At 42.7% G+C, this 17864-nt stretch overlaps 2 protein-coding genes across 8 annotated transcripts in view; one reads left to right on the plus strand and one right to left on the minus strand.

Moving 5' to 3' along the window:
* Window positions 1–5703: 5703 nt before the first annotated feature.
* On the plus strand, window positions 5704–8829 carry LOC114873766 (meiotic recombination protein SPO11). The gene is made up of 6 exons (XM_046287794.1): window positions 5704–5708; window positions 5996–6032; window positions 6074–6192; window positions 6269–6708; window positions 6803–7160; window positions 8776–8829. Exons 1-6 carry the CDS (start codon window positions 5704–5706, stop codon window positions 8777–8779), a joined length of 963 nt encoding a protein of 320 aa, XP_046143750.1. The 3' UTR covers window positions 8780–8829.
* LOC114873794 (inactive dipeptidyl peptidase 10) overlaps window positions 8825–17864 on the minus strand; it is a 54284-nt gene continuing 45244 nt past the window's right edge. For 6 of the 7 annotated variants that reach the window (XM_046287939.1, XM_029182489.2, XM_029182490.2 and 3 more), the window contains 11 exons: window positions 17046–17152; window positions 16363–16561; window positions 15804–15878; window positions 15549–15601; window positions 14900–15460; window positions 14480–14798; window positions 14130–14308; window positions 13840–14062; window positions 13313–13757; window positions 13050–13255; window positions 8825–12975 (listed from right to left, as the gene is read on the minus strand). In XM_046287939.1, coding sequence (XP_046143895.1) covers window positions 12874–12975; window positions 13050–13255; window positions 13313–13757; window positions 13840–14062; window positions 14130–14308; window positions 14480–14798; window positions 14900–15460; window positions 15549–15601; window positions 15804–15878; window positions 16363–16561; window positions 17046–17152 — 2469 coding nt within the window. In that variant the 3' untranslated portion in view covers window positions 8825–12873. Of the gene's footprint in view, window positions 12976–13049; window positions 13256–13312; window positions 13758–13839; window positions 14063–14129; window positions 14309–14479; window positions 14799–14899; window positions 15461–15548; window positions 15602–15803; window positions 15879–16362; window positions 16562–17045; window positions 17155–17864 lie in introns of all 7 variants that reach the window. The other variant, XM_029182491.2, reaches the window with a different exon arrangement.

Consider the following 17864-nt stretch of genomic DNA (forward strand, 5'->3'; position numbering starts at 1 on the left):
TCGTGGGTGTTCTCGACGCCTGGTCGCTTAATTATTGCAACCCCAAATTGTCTCCCCCGCTAAGTAGAGTATAATCTTGTGCCTCTCCCTTTGTATACGTTGCTAAACGAAGAAACGTTGAATTTCTTTTTTTTCTTATTTTCAAAATATTATTCCTATCCTATGTTGAGACATTGTAAAGAGAAAAGGATATTATTTGAATTTTCATTTTATTTATTTATTTTCTAAATTATTAAATCGATCGAGAAAAAAATGCAGACGATTGGTAAAGTTGTTCGCGGGGTGAAAGGTGAGTCAGGGATAAGGTAGCAATCTACCGATTGAAAGGCAGCGGTTGTAATCCTTCTAGGCGGGGAACGTTGAAGCGGAAAGCAGTGAGAAAGGTAGGAGACACGCGAAAAAGAATCGCACATCTCATCGAGGAAGCATCTGCTCGGCTCGGAATCGCGAAAAATCCGCGAGTAAAAATCCGGCAGCTGCAAACTGTCCCGTCACGCGACACGCGCCAAAGAAATTTTTCAAACACCGCCTCGTCTGGCAGTTACCAAGTGAATGTTACTACCTCGGGATCAATGTTAACACGTTCAGAAGGGTACATTTTATTGGCAATCGTATCCAGTAGCCAGCTATTACTTTCCATGAGATAGATATGTAAAATACTTATCGTTTTTCATTTCAATAAATATTTCAAGGAAAGATCGATCGTTTTAATTAATCGATATCTGGTCGTGTTAAAGAAATTCTTCTTATGATTTTGGTATTATTCTTCGTGTGCCTCTGATTTACATAGAAATTATTTGTCGATTCTTATCGATCGCTAGATTTACTTCTGAAACGTGCAAGTTACCTGCTGTTGCAATTGACAATGGATTAATGCGCACCGTTGTGCACTGAGTTCAAGTCGGTATATAAATCTCTTTCACTTCTGGCGCAAACCTTGAGAAAAAAAGAAAAAAGAAAAACAGTTTTGCAGTGTCTGTAAACGAAGGAACGGATACCGAAGAAGCCAGTGATGTTCATGGAATAATTTACGAAATGTCGATGGTTAATCAATCACCTGGAATTGGAGGTAATAGAAACAATGAAGTATCGTGAAAATAATAGAGAAGATTGATTAGAAATGCAACGAGATTTTCAGTGAACGTGTTAACGGTGAAATGTATAAAAGCGAGTGTTAGAAAGACATTAGAAAAATTAGAGGGGAATTTGTGGAAGAAAAACTGATGACCAAATTATCGAGATTGCAATAATTCCTCTCAGCTGGTTTCTTTTTTTCTTTAACACAAAGAATCTAAGATGACGTTCGCTCGATTCAGTGGTCAAAGATGAATAATTCAAGAAGGCTTTATAAACTGCGTCGTTTTATCAGGATGATGGCCGCCGGAATCGAGTAATTTGAAAGCAAACGACATGAGCCAAGGCCTATTTCACGATTCTCGTTATCAGTGTTTTTCACTAAAACGAGACACTTATTATTAAATTGATAGAGGTTACTTTAGACGTTCTACACGTCTGTTTAACTTATTTGCAATAGGAAAAGGAGGTGAAAAATTCGTCGAATGCATTGCGTTTCGAGTGCTAATATTTCCGAATGCTGACCAGGGGATGTCGAAAGGAAAAGTGGAGTACGCGCGTGGCAAGCAGCTCAAACGAAGAGTCGCGCGCGTCAAAGATACCGCGTTTGAGATCTCTATCGAAGCTGTCCTCCTCGATGGCCGAGCGTAAAAAGGATCCGCGAGGAGAGGCAAGGCGAGAACGACGTCGACCTTCTGCGAGCATCAGAAGCGTGTCGGGAAATAACAGGTTGTTGGTTTCCATTTAATTGGCAGTCGATCGGCAGACCAGTCGGTCTGGTATAACTGACCTACACTTAAGAAACTGGACACGCCTGCAGCATGTTTCACTCTTCTCCAGGATGGCGCGCGATCTCGTCGAAAAGTTGTTCGATCAAGGCGACACGATCTATGTACAATTAGTTTTGGAAACGTAGCGCGATTCGGGAAGTAGCCTTTTAGCTTCGGCTCCAAAATTTCGAGTCTTTCTATCAGGTCCGCGCTTATATGGTCCTGGGTATAAGATAAGCGCTTTTTTTTCCAATTTTTATTCATTACCTTACTATATTTTCGAGGGCAACTATACCTTTGTACTTTATCAGAAACAGCCACCGAATCAGAGATCAACGAACCTGTTCGATTGGTTCGATCGGGCTCGTTTGCCGTCCTTGTTGTTACTTCTTTTTCTCCCTTTCTCTTGTTACTTTTATTTTCACTCTTTTCCTGTAGTTTTCGTCATGTTCTCTTTTCCACGCCGCGGATAGGATCCTTGAGAAAATACTTAAGGTGCAACCGATAGCTGGCTCGGACTAGTTGGAGGTCTTGGCCCGAGATGTTGCTCTGTTATTAAGGATTCCTTGGCTTAAAGGGTACCGCAGAGTGGTCGTTAAGTGATTATGACCGAAAGTTCGATCAAATTGCCGTGAATCGTTCCGAGGTTTATCGGGTGCGAACGTTCCGGACATGATTGCCTCGTTGTTGCTTCATTAACCTCTCGCGAGCGAAACGATTCGAAAATGAAGCGAGCCGTAAAATCGAAGCAGAGATGATCAATTGAAGAGAGATATCGATTAATTATTCGGTAAATTATATATTCATTTATGCTCGAGTATTTATTAATATCTGTAACTGGTTTGTCGTGGGTCTGGGGATTGTGCATGTTCGTCGGGTAAATGGAATAATGATAATCATGATGATATTAATAACGATATCCGTATTGATAATCGATGAGATAATTATCCAACATCTTCTGCCTCGGGAAATTTACCGTTTAAGGTGACAGATTTTCCCAAGCTCACGATTCTTCTCAACCACTCGGCGACACACCCTCTGTGCGAACACAGCGGTAGCTACAATAACATCCCTCGGTCCCCTCAGAATTATGTTCAAGTGACCCAGATAAGTGCACTTGGGGAATTTCGTCGAACAACCGATTTCGACCGCGCGCTGTCGAGAAAATTAGGGAATCCGCACTTCGAACGAGTCGAAAAGTCGAGTCCCATCTATCGCGTTGCTACAGTCAAGTTAGAGTTGGAATATTTTCAATCGTCGAATAATTACCTCGTGAATTTTTTTATTTAATGAAATATTTACAAGAGAGCCCCTATAGAAACCGATCGTTTCCTGTCGAAACGTAAATTCAATCGCGAAAGGAAAAATTTGCGAAAGCAAACGGAAATTTACCGTTTGAAAATTTTTATGCAAGAAAAAGAGAATCGGTTATAAATACATGATTAATTTCTTCGCGTCAGCGAGCAATGTTCAACGACGAGAGGCTCGCGTTTCTTTATCCCGGGTACGTTATGCAACCCCTGCGTCTTCGGCTGCAACCCCCACTGTTTGGACAAATTCGATGTTATCTGTTTTCACCTTATGAGGCAGGAGAAACTGCGTGCGATCGAAGCGGTTCAGATTCGAATCTGAACGAAACGACGCGACAGATTCACAAAAGATCGATCGTCGAATTTAACGCAGCGTTTCTTTTCTACTCGTCTATTTGCCATTTTTATTATTTTCCAAAAATACTTGAAAATATGTTAAGCCAAATTTCTCGAGAAACAATTCGACGCCTTTGATTAACAACCGTCTGTCTCTAAAAGGGTTTGAAAAGAAAATGCTTAACCTTGAAGCGAGTTGATCTAAAACTTGTGGCAGGTAGTGTATCTCTCGAGCTGTTACAAATTTATTCGTCAACAACACGCCAGATTTTTCCTTTCTTTTCTCTTTTTTCTTTGCTCTTGGACACGCTAAAATATTCCCCCGGTTCCGTCGCGATTGTGTGTAACCATCGTCGTGTTCGTCGTCGCCGTGCGCAGACGAATATTTTTGACGGATTTGACGGATCGTGGTGAATCGGACAGGTACCTCGTCATTCATCGTGGCTCGATCATGCGGACAGGGATGTTTGAATGCGATCAGAAGGCAAAGCGTTCGATTTACCGAGGATTAAGCACAGGTATTTCCATAGGGTTGCTTTCGGTAAGCCACGATTATTCCGTTTTTAAGCAAAATAGCTGGATCCAGTTACGAATTCTCTGCCACCGGAAGCGGAGAAAAGAAGGGCAACCGAAATTCACGCGTTCCATCGATGTGTCGTACAAGGAATTATATTCGTTGAATGTCACGGGATTTATAAGATGTTTTCTTCTTCTTTTTTTTCTCCTTCCGATCTTCCAAGCTCGATTATAACCGATATTTTGAGGAGGACTCGGTTCGCATATACGGGCTATTTGAGGGTTGAAGAGCACATTCTCAGGGTTGTTTCTCGAACGCACTCGTTGCACAATGTAACACTATCCCCTTCTGGAGGAACACAGTCCTTGGAGTGTCTTTACCGCGAAACCGAGCTTCGTTCCTCTATTATTTTGTCGTGAGTGATCCCTTTATTCTCGTTAAAGAGGCCGATCGCTGCCCTTAGGTATTTCTCCGTTTGCTCGGTCGCCCGGATAAGCACGCGAATGATTCTACAGCCCCGAGTTACCGCAATGTGTATACATATGCATTTCGAACTTCTACAACTCCTTATCCATTACCCTATGAGCGATTTATTATTCGATCCATCTATTTGGAAATTCAATTCCTCTTCTTTATTTTGCATTTCAATTGTCCTTGGAAAGAAACTTCGCTCCATAATTGTGTACCGAAATAAAAAGGATAATGAATGTGATTTTTTGCGATATCACGCGAACCAACCATAAATTTCATAGATATTCATAGATACTTTCAGGGCGAGGGATGCTTTCGGTCACCCTAAAATGTTTTGGCACGCGTCGCAAACATCGATGGTCGCTCGTTAGTATTCATTGTCCCTTCAAGTCCGTTTTCGGACGAACAGTTAGGATATTTATTTCCGCATCTGCGAAAGTATCCGCATTCTTTTTCGAGCCGATTTTTCGAAGTTCGACAAATTTGTTTATCGAGCATCGCGTTGGTTTGCAGCGGGACTAACGGGATCCCCGACGAATTTCGTTACAATCGAGCGTTTTGCAACTTGGCCCAGTGTTTTGTGCCGTACAATGAGGTCCTCAAGTGTCTTTTAGTGCGTTCGGTAGCGCGGCGTTCAATGCTCGCCGCTCACAAATGCGCAGCGGGGTGTCCGGCTCACTCGAGATTCGCTACTCGATACGAACGTCGTTCGACCGCCGGGAAAATCATTGTCGATTATCCGGCAACCAGTTCAACTAGCCAACGATCAATATTTCTCCGTTCGCTGTGCAGCTTAATATGTTTATTGCTGTGAGAATGTTACGTTCGGAGATTTTTATCTAGCCTCGTTGCCTTCTAAGCTTCGAACGATCGAACATGCCAACTCTTGGATCGTTATCCATCTTTTTCACTTTTTATATCGGCCTACTTCTTTTATATTGAAGCCTCATTTTCTTTTTAACGTAAATATTGGATTATTTGAAGATTTCAGAGAATTGAAAAAACTGGATTCTTCTTTCCAATTTTTCGTTCACATTTTGGATTGACAACGTTTAAAATACTTTTTTCAATTCTATCTCATTTCGCGCTTTGATCACTCTGCCACCATCTGGCGGTGAATATCAAAACTGATGAAATAGAAAATTGCTTTTTTTAAATAAAATAAGCAAATCCTGATATTGTCGAAGGAAGTGAAACATTCTCTGGTGTTATCTTGCTTCAAATAATGGTGTAAGTTATTAAATTCTGTTATTTAAGAAATTGCGCCCAGTGGATACTGAAACTTTATAACCATCTATCGGTAACACCTCAGAACTGACGAAACTAAACCTTATTGATCGTTTTTAGACTTGTTAAATCATCTTTGCCGATAATATTCTTCAAATAAAGGCATTAAAGTGTACTCAACATGTTAAAAATAATATAATAGAAAAATGAATTAGAGTTTGAATATCGTTTTAATTATAGTTCAATGATTTACCGTCAGATACCGTTTGTTTGGCGCTTTTTTTTTAAAGAGAACCAGGTGGCGCTAGCAGTACCATTTTTATAGCGGTATGTTTAAATTCTTCGTACATAAAAATTCATAATTTCAGAAAGGATATCAAGAATTATTAAGAAATATGAACGGAGAGGAATACAGATTGCCAAAGGGTATATCAAAGAATAAAGAAATAAAAATTGATATACCTGTAGTGGACAATACAGAATCAAGGTGAATATTGTATCACCTACAAAATCATTCTGGAAAAGTGATATAGTGTAGCTGAATCATTTGTAATTGTCCTTAGGGCACGATTAATATCTCGCATTGAAAGTGTAACGTCGACCATCATCCAACAAATATGTTCTGGTCAATTACCAAAAATTTCCTATTCGGAACCACAAAATTTTGCAAGAATGGACACTCAGACATCATCGCAAAATGAGTCGTCAAACGCCGAATTACGTTCCTCCTCTGAGGAGCAAAGCGACGAAGAAACAGAACCGACTGAGAAAAAAGTGGTAACGAACTTCGCTGCGAGTCGAAGCAAAGAGAAATTCGCCTTGATGATGACGGTGATGGCAACTGCCCATCGTTTGTTAATTACCAACACCACAGCCACGAGAAGGTCCCTTTACTACGGTTTAAAAACGAGGAAGACGTCAAGTTTGTCTTTGGGACAAGGACACGTGGACCGAGCTGTGAACCATGTTGCTAATTTGCTAAATTGCGCCCCGTGGGAACTCAGTGAGTCATTTTCGTCGAACAAATTTTCAAGAAATTTCCTTTATGAAGCTCAGCCCCTTAATATCAAATATTCACGTGAGAAACACTTATCCAGATATTTTGCCAACATCGAAAGGATTAGCGGCAGGTGAATTGACCCTCACGCTAATCGATAATCGTAGCATCGATTGCTCGGTACCAGGTGGTGCTCTCATCCCTCAGATCGTATCAAACGTAACTTCCGTTCGCACCACTGCGAAGATGGTGTTGGTCGTCGAAAAGGATGCCGTCTTTCAAAAGTTGTTGGAAGATGATTGCACCGGTTCGTTGAATTGTATTCTGTTAACGGGAAAGGGATATCCGGACGTGGCCACGAGAATGCTGGTCAAACTGTTGGCCGAGAAATTAGGACTTCCGGTTTACGTGGTCGTCGATGCTGACCCTTTTGGCGTGGACATCATGTGTGTTTATCGGTAAACAAATAATACAAACAAAATACATTTTTTTTTCTTAATAATAATAATCAGAGATTTTAATAATCCTTGAATTGGTGTTTCATTTGATGATTAGATATTAATTTGGTGATGCATCGATAGAAACATTTTAGATTCATTTAATTTCATTTCAATGATTTATTTATTCGTGTATGCTTTGATGGATTAAATTTTAGTTTATATATGGTATTGTACGATATACGAGGGGAAATTGGCAATTTCCACAGTGTAATTAGTACGTGTTGCGGTTGATACGAATAGGATGGTGGTGACGTAAAAAGCCACATATCAGTGTCACCGGTGAGTTATACCAAGCCCTCGTATTTATCATTCAGTATGAATTTATGACAGAAATTTGTAATCTGAATGAAATTGAAGCTTACTAAGATCGTGGAAGTTATTCATCAGAATTTAATAATAAATAAATGTCTATTATCAAAAGATTCAGTTGAGATATAAAATGTAATAAAAAGAGGGAATATTATATTTTCATTTATAAAAATTGAACCAATTATTAAATTATTAAAAAAGAATTACCATAAGTAATAATCCAAAAAAAAATCGTTAACAAGAAAATAAACAGTAATAAAACGGAATTTCTTTCGTTTGTTTGATTCAGCTTTGGCTCAGCAACGTTGTCCAAAGAAAATGAGAGTCTGGTATGTTCAAACGTGCGCTGGTTAGGAATTCTTCCGTCGGAATTGCACTGTTTAGGGGTGAACACCCTTCCTCTCACCGAATTCGATCGATCGAAATTGGCGTCCATTGAAACTCGACCTTATATGACCGATGCTTTTCTCAAAGAACTTGAAATCATGCGTAAAGGAAAAGCTGAGATCGAGAGCGTGTCTTCGTTCTCAAGGAAATTTCTAACTTCTACCTATTTGCCTTGCAAGATCAAAGGTCACGATTACATTTAATCATCGATATTGAATACAAAAAATAATAAGTACCTGTTAAGTATCGGATGAATTATTCATTTGTCATGGATTGTTTCTGTAAAAAAATCATACATTTCCTGTGTCAATCAGTTACAAATAAAAGTTAATTAATTTTTTGTTACCGCAAACCTCTTCAAATTTCGGAGATTTCGTTTTTAGTTTCTCTTCGTAACTATCGCAGCTATCCTCCAAATCGATCAATTCAGGGATCTTACGATAAGATCCTAAATAAACAACACTGCTATCGGAGGACCGTCGGGATAAAACGATCGGTTCCTTTAAATCTTCCGCCGATGCCGCATTTCGTACGGTTTTTGATCGAGTTCTATAAAAATAATAATATAACCTTAAACCAAAAAATTAGCCGTCATCATTTACCGAAAAATTCATGCAGTTTTCAATTTATCGTTACCGAGTAACTGTGATCGATGGAAGGGACTTCCGTTTACCATTTCCTCCTACATTTAATATTTTCGGGAAGGATTTCTTCCTTCGCGATCGACGTAGAGACATAATTTAAATAAAATAAATCTTCGATATGAAATTATCACTGTCAACGGAGATTTTGTTTTTCTATTATTATCGATTTGGAGAATCGCATCAAGTTGCTCTTATGTTTCTCTTGAAAATATTAATCGTGTTCTTATTTACAGGTAACAAGGAGACGAGATGATGTACAGAGGGTCAGGAAAACAGCTGAACTTCAGGTAATGTAACAGTTTATTGAAAACACTTTTTGTCCGACCGTGGTACGGGTCGAAGTCTCGCTGATATTAAAAAACGCAGAGTCTTAGTAACATGATTATCTCGTGGGTGTTACGTGGAATTAGAACTTTGAACGATATCCACGAAATCATCGGTTTCGTGACAATGGTGTTCATTTGTTAATCAATGTTAAAGTTAGAGAGCTGTTCAAAATAGATATACACTATATTAAATTAAAAGTACTACGCTTAACAAAATGGATCATCTAATTTGTTTCATACTTTGATGGGAAAAAATAATGTTTCGATACAGAGCTGTTGAAAACGTATGGATATTATATGAAATTTTTTAAAGATCGTGTCATTTTTTGAAACAATCGCTCGTCACGACAGCTGATTTCGTGGATGTTCGGTCTCCAGGTCCGTGCGAATATCGTAAAAAACCGAGTGGAAACAATCCGCGTGTCCTTGTTTCCCCACGAGACGCTATCGAGAACGCCTGTCTTTCGAACGATAATTCGCGCCACTCGAGCGAATAATTATTATAAAAAACAATTGTCCGAGCGTGTCGAGCACGCCCGCGGAACACGATCGAATCAACGAGTTATCGGGCAATCTTCGATACAACGTTTCACGTCGATTCACACGCGTCGTATCGAATCCGCCACGACGTTCTTTCAATTTTCTTTAAACGATACCTTATCTTAAATATAATAGCCTCGATGTTCGAGTGTACAGCGCCGAGCATGGTGGGCTTCGCCAGGGAAAACGGCGATAACTGTACATATTCATTTACGTTAAAAACAACACACCGTGTCCCGGATAAATCCGCCAAATAATCGATAATAATCGTCAATCTGAATATCACAGATTATTCAAAGAATTTTCAAACAGACGCATTATCGTTATTAATGATTCATCGTACCCCCTCATTCGTCGTTGATAATTATAAATGCTCGTGATTTAATCGTCTCTTTCTCTCTCGTTTGGAAAAACGTTCGGAACTAAAACGAATCTCGTCGACAATTATTCGCGCGAATTTTTTTCGAAATTTTTCATTTTATCTTTTTTTTTTCTTTTTCTTTTCGCACGGGCCCGATTCGTGAACTCGATGTCCGCGTGAATTCGCATCTTCTGATGTGTCTTCTCCCTTTTCTCCCTTCTGTGTATCGCGTTATTTTCTCTTTATTGTATAATATATATATATATATCTTTTTTTTATTTTCTTATTATAATTCTCTTTAGCCTAGCGGCGATAATACGTTTACCAAAAGCTTATAAGATACCCTTATGCGCTTCTACCAAGGTTTCTTTTATTTTATTTTAATTTTTTTTTTTCTGTTACGATTAATTTCTCGTAATTTGCATGCTTGTATTTTGTTGTTGTTATTGTTGTTCTTGTTGTTGTTACTGTCTGCGTGCCTGCCGTTCGAGATCTATGCCTATAGTTTAAATTCGCCGCACTTTCTGCCGTTTCGTTTTTTTTTCATTAATTTTTTTTTTTTTTTTTTTTTTAATTATAATTAATAATTGATTGCGATTGCACACTTACGCGCGCTCACACTCTTGTTCGCACTTGTTTCAACACACGCATTCATACGACTTTCGCTTTGATTCATTCATTCTCTTCGATTCGTTCGTTTCTTACGAAAGAAAGGTGTTTCCGATAACACCAACGAAGATGAACAACTTTTTTCCTCTTTATTTTGCACAAACGTGAAACAACAACGTGTCCGTCCTTGTCACGAGGCTAAAGAATCGAGGCTACGGGGATACCGGGGATATTTTCTCTCGTTCCACGACCAGTTAGTGAACGTTGAACCGAGGCACGATAATTTTATTACAAGGTTTTCACTTCCGTGGAAAAACGCCGAGACAACGTTGATTCGAATTGATTGATCCGGCTGAAACGAGGTCAAACATACCCTAGGAATCCGCGAACTCGGATAAATAATTCTGCTGGACGATTCTTTGGCCACGTGATTCGCCTTTGTACTCTCTACAAATCGACATCAAGCACGTAATCATCGGTCTAACGATTCTATGTATTCGTCCATGTGTCAACGATACCCATTAGAATTATTCCATAGAAGTGGACCAACCCTTCGTGTATAAAACTGTTCTTACTTTTTGTCCCTCGAGAAACTCGACGTTTCCAACATAAACCGTGACAGCGAAAATGTTGGAATCTAATTAATGATAAACTAATCAAAGGATGGATCAGAAGCGTGTTTATCGCAGTCCAACATGGACGAACCGCAACGATCGTTCAACTAAGGTTCATTAATATTATTAGGTAATATCTTCATCCTCTCCGTTCTATTTATTATCGTTTGATTAGTTGCACTAGCCTTGATTGTCGGCATTTAAGGGCTGCTGGGCAGGCAGCGTTTATGGCGACGTGCGACTCTATTCCGTTCGTTCGATCGATCGAGCCGAAAATTGTTGAACGCAACAATTTTCGAACTCTTTTCATCCCTCTCGTTACCTCGATAATGTAGAATTTTCCCATGAACGCAATCGTTCTCATCATGATCGTCATTGGGCGAAAGGATGAAGAGTTCGCAGGCTCGATCGATCTCGAACGATTCTTCAACATCGTCTGAACGAACGTCGATCATCAGAAATATCTAAAATCGCTCTTACACCGTATCGTCAACTTCTCCAGGACGTTGAACGCGATGGTTGATGGTGAAAAGGTGTTCGTTGCCCGCGACGAGGTCCGTTCATTTCGAACTTCGCTCTAAGCTGAATCCCGAAGGTTATCCTAAAGCCTCGAGCTGCTTGCTTAATCAATTATTTAATCTGAAAATCTGTGTGTCTGTGTGTGTATATGTGTGTATAGTACAACTTAGCGATATATAGGTACAACAAACGATCAACGACAAACGGGAACACATGGTAACCTCGTCGAGGGTGGGCACCCTTTGATCAAGGTTGCGTACAGATATATACAAATATCGAAAAGGATCGTAAATGGGGTGAATTCGGGTGGAGGGAATAAGGGTTGAGAAAAATCTGTTATTCCGTTTCTTTACGTGTAAACATTACGGTACACATACTAGGCGCCAAGCTGTACAACACAAAACCTTAAAACTAGGCGTCCGTTTCTAAAACGTTCAGTGTATTGATAATCCTGGACGAACCTCATCGCATAGGCGTAGCCGTTTTTGGTTGTCGAGAAAATCAGAGAGGCACCGATATAGCGTAGCTGCAATTACTTGTAATTAGCAGAAATGAAGCGACGAGATCATTAAGTCCGGCCTTGTCAGCTCGGACGGTCCATGGATCATGGCTCGATCTCTGATAGAAAGAGCAGAAAGAGAGAGAGAGAGAGAGAGAGAGAGAGAGAGTTGTAAGCTTCGAAAAGCTTGATACTTTTGAAAGCGGAACGCGGCCTATGAACGACTAGTGCGTGCAAGTTCGATATAAAAAAGAGGGAAGGCGAACCTGCAAGCTCGCGCTAAGCTCGATGCGTTGGATCGTCGCTCGCGGTTCTCCATCTTCTCCTCTCACTCATCTCTATCGGATTCTCAAGGTGTATAAAAAGTGGTGAGAGCTTGCAAGCTCGCCAAATCCAACGAGCTCGTTCGTCGATAGGCTATGGGAGGGCAAGAAACGAGAGCTTGCGAAGCTGCTTGAACACGATTCCGTCGACTAGACACTACGCCTCGGGATGTTGGAGTAAATCTACCACGAGCTCTATCGGTGAACCAGTTTCTTCGTAGCAAAGAGGAATCCGCTTGATATACAACGTTATCAACGATATTTACTTATACAAACGCTAGCTTTACCTCATCCCTGTCATCACCGTTTTTGTTTTTCTTTATTTTTATTCTACTCGCTTCCCGATAAGACCGTAGCAGATGCGCGTTCTTCATCTTCGAGTCTTCTTTCGTAACGAGAAGGTGCTTCCGAGAATACGTTCGAAGAACTAGTCTAAAATGCTGAACGGTGAGCCTCGTCGACGACGATTATCCAGGCCCATCCGGGATGTATCAGAAGTAGGCGAACTAGAGAGAACGAGGGAGTGTTCGGCTTGAGGCACTAGGACGCGTCCAGGGAGAGGCACTCGGCGAGGAAGTCCTCCATGGAACGATAAACGTGCTCCAACACGCCCGATAAGGCGTGGTCTTCGTCCGCGTAGCTCTGTCAAAGCGAAACGATCGTTAAATTATTGATAAGGAGAGGAATTAAGGAAGAGGGAAAAAGGAACCACGTACCTGGTACCTAAAAATGATACCCGCTTCGGACAGAGCCTTGGCGAAGGCGACGCTGTGCGTGAAAGGTGCTGTCAGGTCAGCCATACCATGAAGAAGATAAAGACTGTGACTCGGCACCAACCTTGCCCTTTGGGTTAGGTCAGCCTCCACGTAACCTTTGTAGTTCTCAGCTGGAGCACCGAGTACCCGTTCCGTGAACGCGGAATCTACGTAAGGAAAAATGAATTTCTCCTCAAGTTTAGAGAAAGGATTCGTTCACTTACTGTAATACAACCAATCAGCGATGGGATTCACAGCGACTCCGCACTTGAACACGTTCTCCTGGCTACCCAACACCATGGCTGTCACGTAGCCACCGTATCCCCAACCCCACACACCGACCCTCGTCACGTCGAGGTACTTCAAGGTCTTCAACAGATGCCTCAACACGGTCAGTTGATCTTGAACCTCGACACCGCCGATCCTCCTGAACAAGTCTCTCTTCCCCTGACCTCTCGCCCCGCGAACGTCCAATCTGACGTACACCACGTCGTTGTGACTGGACATGTAGGTGCCCCAGTCGATCTTGAATCGATCGGTGACCGCTTCGCTTCCGGGACGACCGTTCACCTCGACCAGTACCGGGAAAGCCGCGTCTCTGAGCTCCTCTCGCCACGAGGGGGGCAATAGAAGTTGCACCTGGGCTTTCCAGCCTTGAGGCAAAGGTACCTGAAGAATTTTCATCGCTTAGTTAGTTACGAGCGAATCCCGTTGATTCGGGATGAAAATCTGATTAGAATAATCAAGTAACCTCGAAACTCCTTCGTGTCGGTAGAGCTAACTGCGATAGCTTATCCCCTCGCTGGATTCTGGTGTCGTACAGTACACGGATCATCTTGTGGGAGCCCATCAGATGCACACCGGCCAACGGAAGACCCGGACCTTCGCAGTAAAGAACGTAGTAACCCTGAGTTTCGTCGTTGATCGCTGGACTGACGGATGCGCCAAAGTGCGTGCAGTTGGTGTAATAAAACCTGCCACGATATTCGTAGGAACGTAAAGTTCACAAAGATGATTGAGCCTCGTGTAAACGTTACTTACCTACTGCTCCATAGAACCTCGCCGAGGTCACACGTGACGCAGAGCGGTTCCAATCGTCGTGGATCATCGGCAGTGGGATCGCGCACCATGTACAAGTGTCTCTGTCCTGGCCTTCTCTCTCTGGTACCCAAGTAATACACCTGGTGTGCCTTGGTGTCCCACGCTAAGATCTCGCTCACCTAACGATCAATCATTGCATATAAAATGAATCCAAATTGAAAATTGAAAATTCCGAGTGTAAGTCGTGTCCAACAAAAAGCATCTTCCAGTTGAACACGGTTTACCATCCGAAAGCCTCGAACAGCAAAATGAATGGAACAGTAACAGAAACAATTCGTTCAGTTGCTCACCTCGTAACGACCATGCGAAAGAACCGCTATCCTCTGCTGAGTCAACGTCACATGCTTGATGTGGGTGAAATGTTCCTTGTCACCTTCCTGAACGGTAGCCAACAACAAGAAACTGTCGCCGTCAGGCGCGAACAGAGGATGAGGCTGCGCGTCCAGCCATTGTCCCTCCGGTGCTCGTTCCGAATGAGTCTCTTCGCACTCCCATAGGGGTGCGCGACACGCCGAGACCACTGACAGATTCTGCGACCTCGTCATCCACACGATGGCAACGTGGCTGGAATCGTCGCCCACCCAACCGGCCGATATCAGATAATACTCCCTAGAATAATAAAGGAACACCCTAATCTTCGTACCTGGATCAACCTAAACAAAAGGATAGCTAATCGGATAGCTAACTTCTATTATGATTCTCCCACTTACTGCCCGTCCAAAGCTGGCGGTGGTTTCAGCTTGGTCCTGGAGACGATGGTGCTATTCGCGGTACCGTTCCCATTCGTAGGGTTGGTCACGTTAGCGAGTTCCAAGAGCCATAGATCGACCTCTGGGTTAGGGGAACCAGGAGTTGGATATCTGACCGATTTTGAACGCGGAAAGGAACCTCTCCTGGTCGCGGTCAGCGGACTCGAACTGGCTCCGTCTTGACCAGGCTGCGTGCTGAACCAGGGAAACTCGAGGGCAGTGACTTTGGTATCGTTGAAGGTAGCGAAAAGAAGATGAGTGCCATCGGGGCTGGGCCAGGCTGCCTCCGGTCGAGGTAACACTTCCTCCTGGTACAGCCAGTCGGGCACACCGTTGTAGATCACCCCCGGTACACCCGTGTCGGTCAGTCGGGCATCCTCGGGAGCAGATGGTGCCATTCTCACGAAGATGTCGTTATCGGATACCATCAGGAGACCCGAGGTGTTACCCAACCAGGCGGCGTGTTGCAGTCGCGTTTGCTGCATCCTTCGCGACGTGTGCAGACGAAGAGGAGTGTGATGACTGGAAACACGGAAGAGGTAGCCTTTGCGATAACCCAATTACCATTAAACCATGGAGGATTTTTATTTTCCAAGAGAAATTTACTCACTCGTTCGTGACGTCGTAGACGGTATAGTAAGCTGTGAAGGTGTTTCTGAATACCTGAAAGGATCGAATTGATCGCATAAATAATTCGAGGCTATAAGTTTAAATAATATAATGAAAAGTATAACGAGAAATTGTTTAACGAACGTTCTTCTATCGCGAACGTTTCTTTTTACCTGTTATTGCGATCATCGATTAGTTCTTTTAAACGACTCGCACGAAGGCCGACGAAAATTGTTTTCACCCTCGTATTACTCACCGGCTTGACATTGTGCTTGAACAACACGTAACGTAGATCGGCGCTGCACTGGTAGCCTTGAACATTCAGCTGCCTCTGAAAATAAAGCCCGGCAAAGATTTACGGTTTTATGTATTTTCTATTTCCCGGCTGCAAACTTTACGGCCCCGTAAAACCTATCCCCGTGGAATTTTCGAGGTTTCGACGCGTCGAGTTTTCAACGGACACGTTTACGACACGCTCGTCCGCGTATAATATTCACGACATTGCAGTATCATTGGGAGAATCGATCCCGACGCTTTTTATCACTCGCTGCTTTAATGGACGATCATGATTATGACGTACTTACGAATCACCGTGAGTGCGTCGGGTTTTGATTAAATTTTCGAGACCGCACAGGTTTTGACAAAACAAGAGGGTTGATATCGAGAGAGATAATTATTCAATTCCGTCTATTACCGTCTTCTGAGGATACTAACACAAATTATTCATGAATTCCTAAGGTTCTACCGTCGCTACGGTTCACGTTATCAGCCGGGTACTCATTTATTCTGTACATATAATCTTTTCTGACACGTACGAGCGTGTGATTGGAGACCAGAAGAGACACGGAATTGTTGCTGGTGTCCAGGAGGGTGAGGGATCCGTCGTCAGCCTGGTAGATAAACTTGTCGTGTGAAATCCAGGTCGGTGTTAGCCTGTGAGGCGTCAGATCATCGCGAAGGCACTCGTCTAACGTCAGCCGTCTGCCGCTCCAGTACAACAACTCGTCGACGTACCTGTAAATTGTTACACCGTGTCCATCGAAATTTAATAACAACCACTATGCTTGAAATTTGTAAAAGAAATGCCGGCGAAGCCTCGTAAGAAAGCTCGCAGACATTCTCGGTTCCGAGGTGGATTTAAACCGCGATAAAAGGCGGGATTTTCTGGCGCAGTGAAAGCCGAGAGGATTTCTCGTAAAAACGAGCGTGCTCGAAAGTAAAAAGCGAAAGTCAGACTCGTAGACGTTGTAAGCTCGATGTTTCTAAAGTCCGATCAAAGTTCGTGCTCAGCTTGCCGACGCGATCGTAAACTGAAGAATCAATCGCTATCTATTGATCTCGTTAACAAGTTGGCTATTAAAAAAAATCTAACAATACGCGCGAAATGCACGATGGACGAAGAGAAATCTTTCTTATCGAATTGCTCCATTTTATCCTGGAGAAATGAAGGCTGATAAAGGGAGCAGTGAAAGAGGGTTGAAGAGGGTTGAATACTCACCCGAGGAGGTAAATGGCCGTAACGATGCCGGCGATAACAAAACCGATGACCAGCAGCGAGAAGATTATGCTGCGCCAATTGTGGCCGCTCTCCGCGTACGTTAGATCCTGTGGACGAAGCAGATACCCTTTTGTGAGTAATCGATCGATCGGTCGAAATCGTGGATCTACGATGCAGAAGCTCGGCATGCAATTCGCGATTTCCTCGAGGGTAACATCGAACGGGTATTCGCGACAGATACACTCATGCTGCTTCGTCGTTTCTTCGTCTCGCTCGATCCTATTCAATGCGTTACGGTGTTTGTACGTCGTGTAACCGTTTCTCTGATCGGTAATTGAATTTTTAACGCGTCTCTCGTGCCAGCTGGGCTAATCAACGAGCTGATAAACTCGTATGTTTATCGGGAACAGAGCCGAGTAGAAAGGAGTGGAATATCAAAACGTTTCCGACCCAATGACCGCATGCATATTGCATTCAGCTTGCGAATCCTATTCTGTTCGGAGGGCTAAGCCGGATAACACGTCCCCGAGCGTGTAATACACGGGAGGCGAACGGATTTTCCAGACCTGTTAGAATTCGCCACGCACACCACCGACAGCGCAACCCTTTCCACGCTAAGGGCGCACGCAAACTTCCGCCAAGCGTATCGATTCAGCGCGTAAACGCCGGCTGATCCGCTCGTTGTTTGCTCAACGCCAACTACACCGACCAGTGATCGTGTTACCCGGGTCGTATCCATGATCCTGGTGTCCCTTCTATTTCACCGGAATATTGTTGCGATACCGATGATCATCGAGCGTATCGCTTTCAAGATAAACT

The sequence above is a fragment of the Osmia bicornis genome, chromosome 11 (assembly GCF_907164935.1).
Source record: "Osmia bicornis bicornis chromosome 11, iOsmBic2.1, whole genome shotgun sequence".
In the NCBI taxonomy this organism is placed as follows: Eukaryota; Metazoa; Arthropoda; class Insecta; order Hymenoptera; family Megachilidae; genus Osmia; species Osmia bicornis.

Bases quoted from the DNA above. Each gene is read 5' to 3' on its own strand.
- LOC114873766 (XM_046287794.1), top strand. The intron at 6,033-6,073 runs GTATGTTTAAAT...TCATAATTTCAG, and splicing joins GCAGTACCATTTTTATAGCG to AAAGGATATCAAGAATTATT. The intron at 6,193-6,268 runs GTGAATATTGTA...AATTGTCCTTAG, and splicing joins GTGGACAATACAGAATCAAG to GGCACGATTAATATCTCGCA.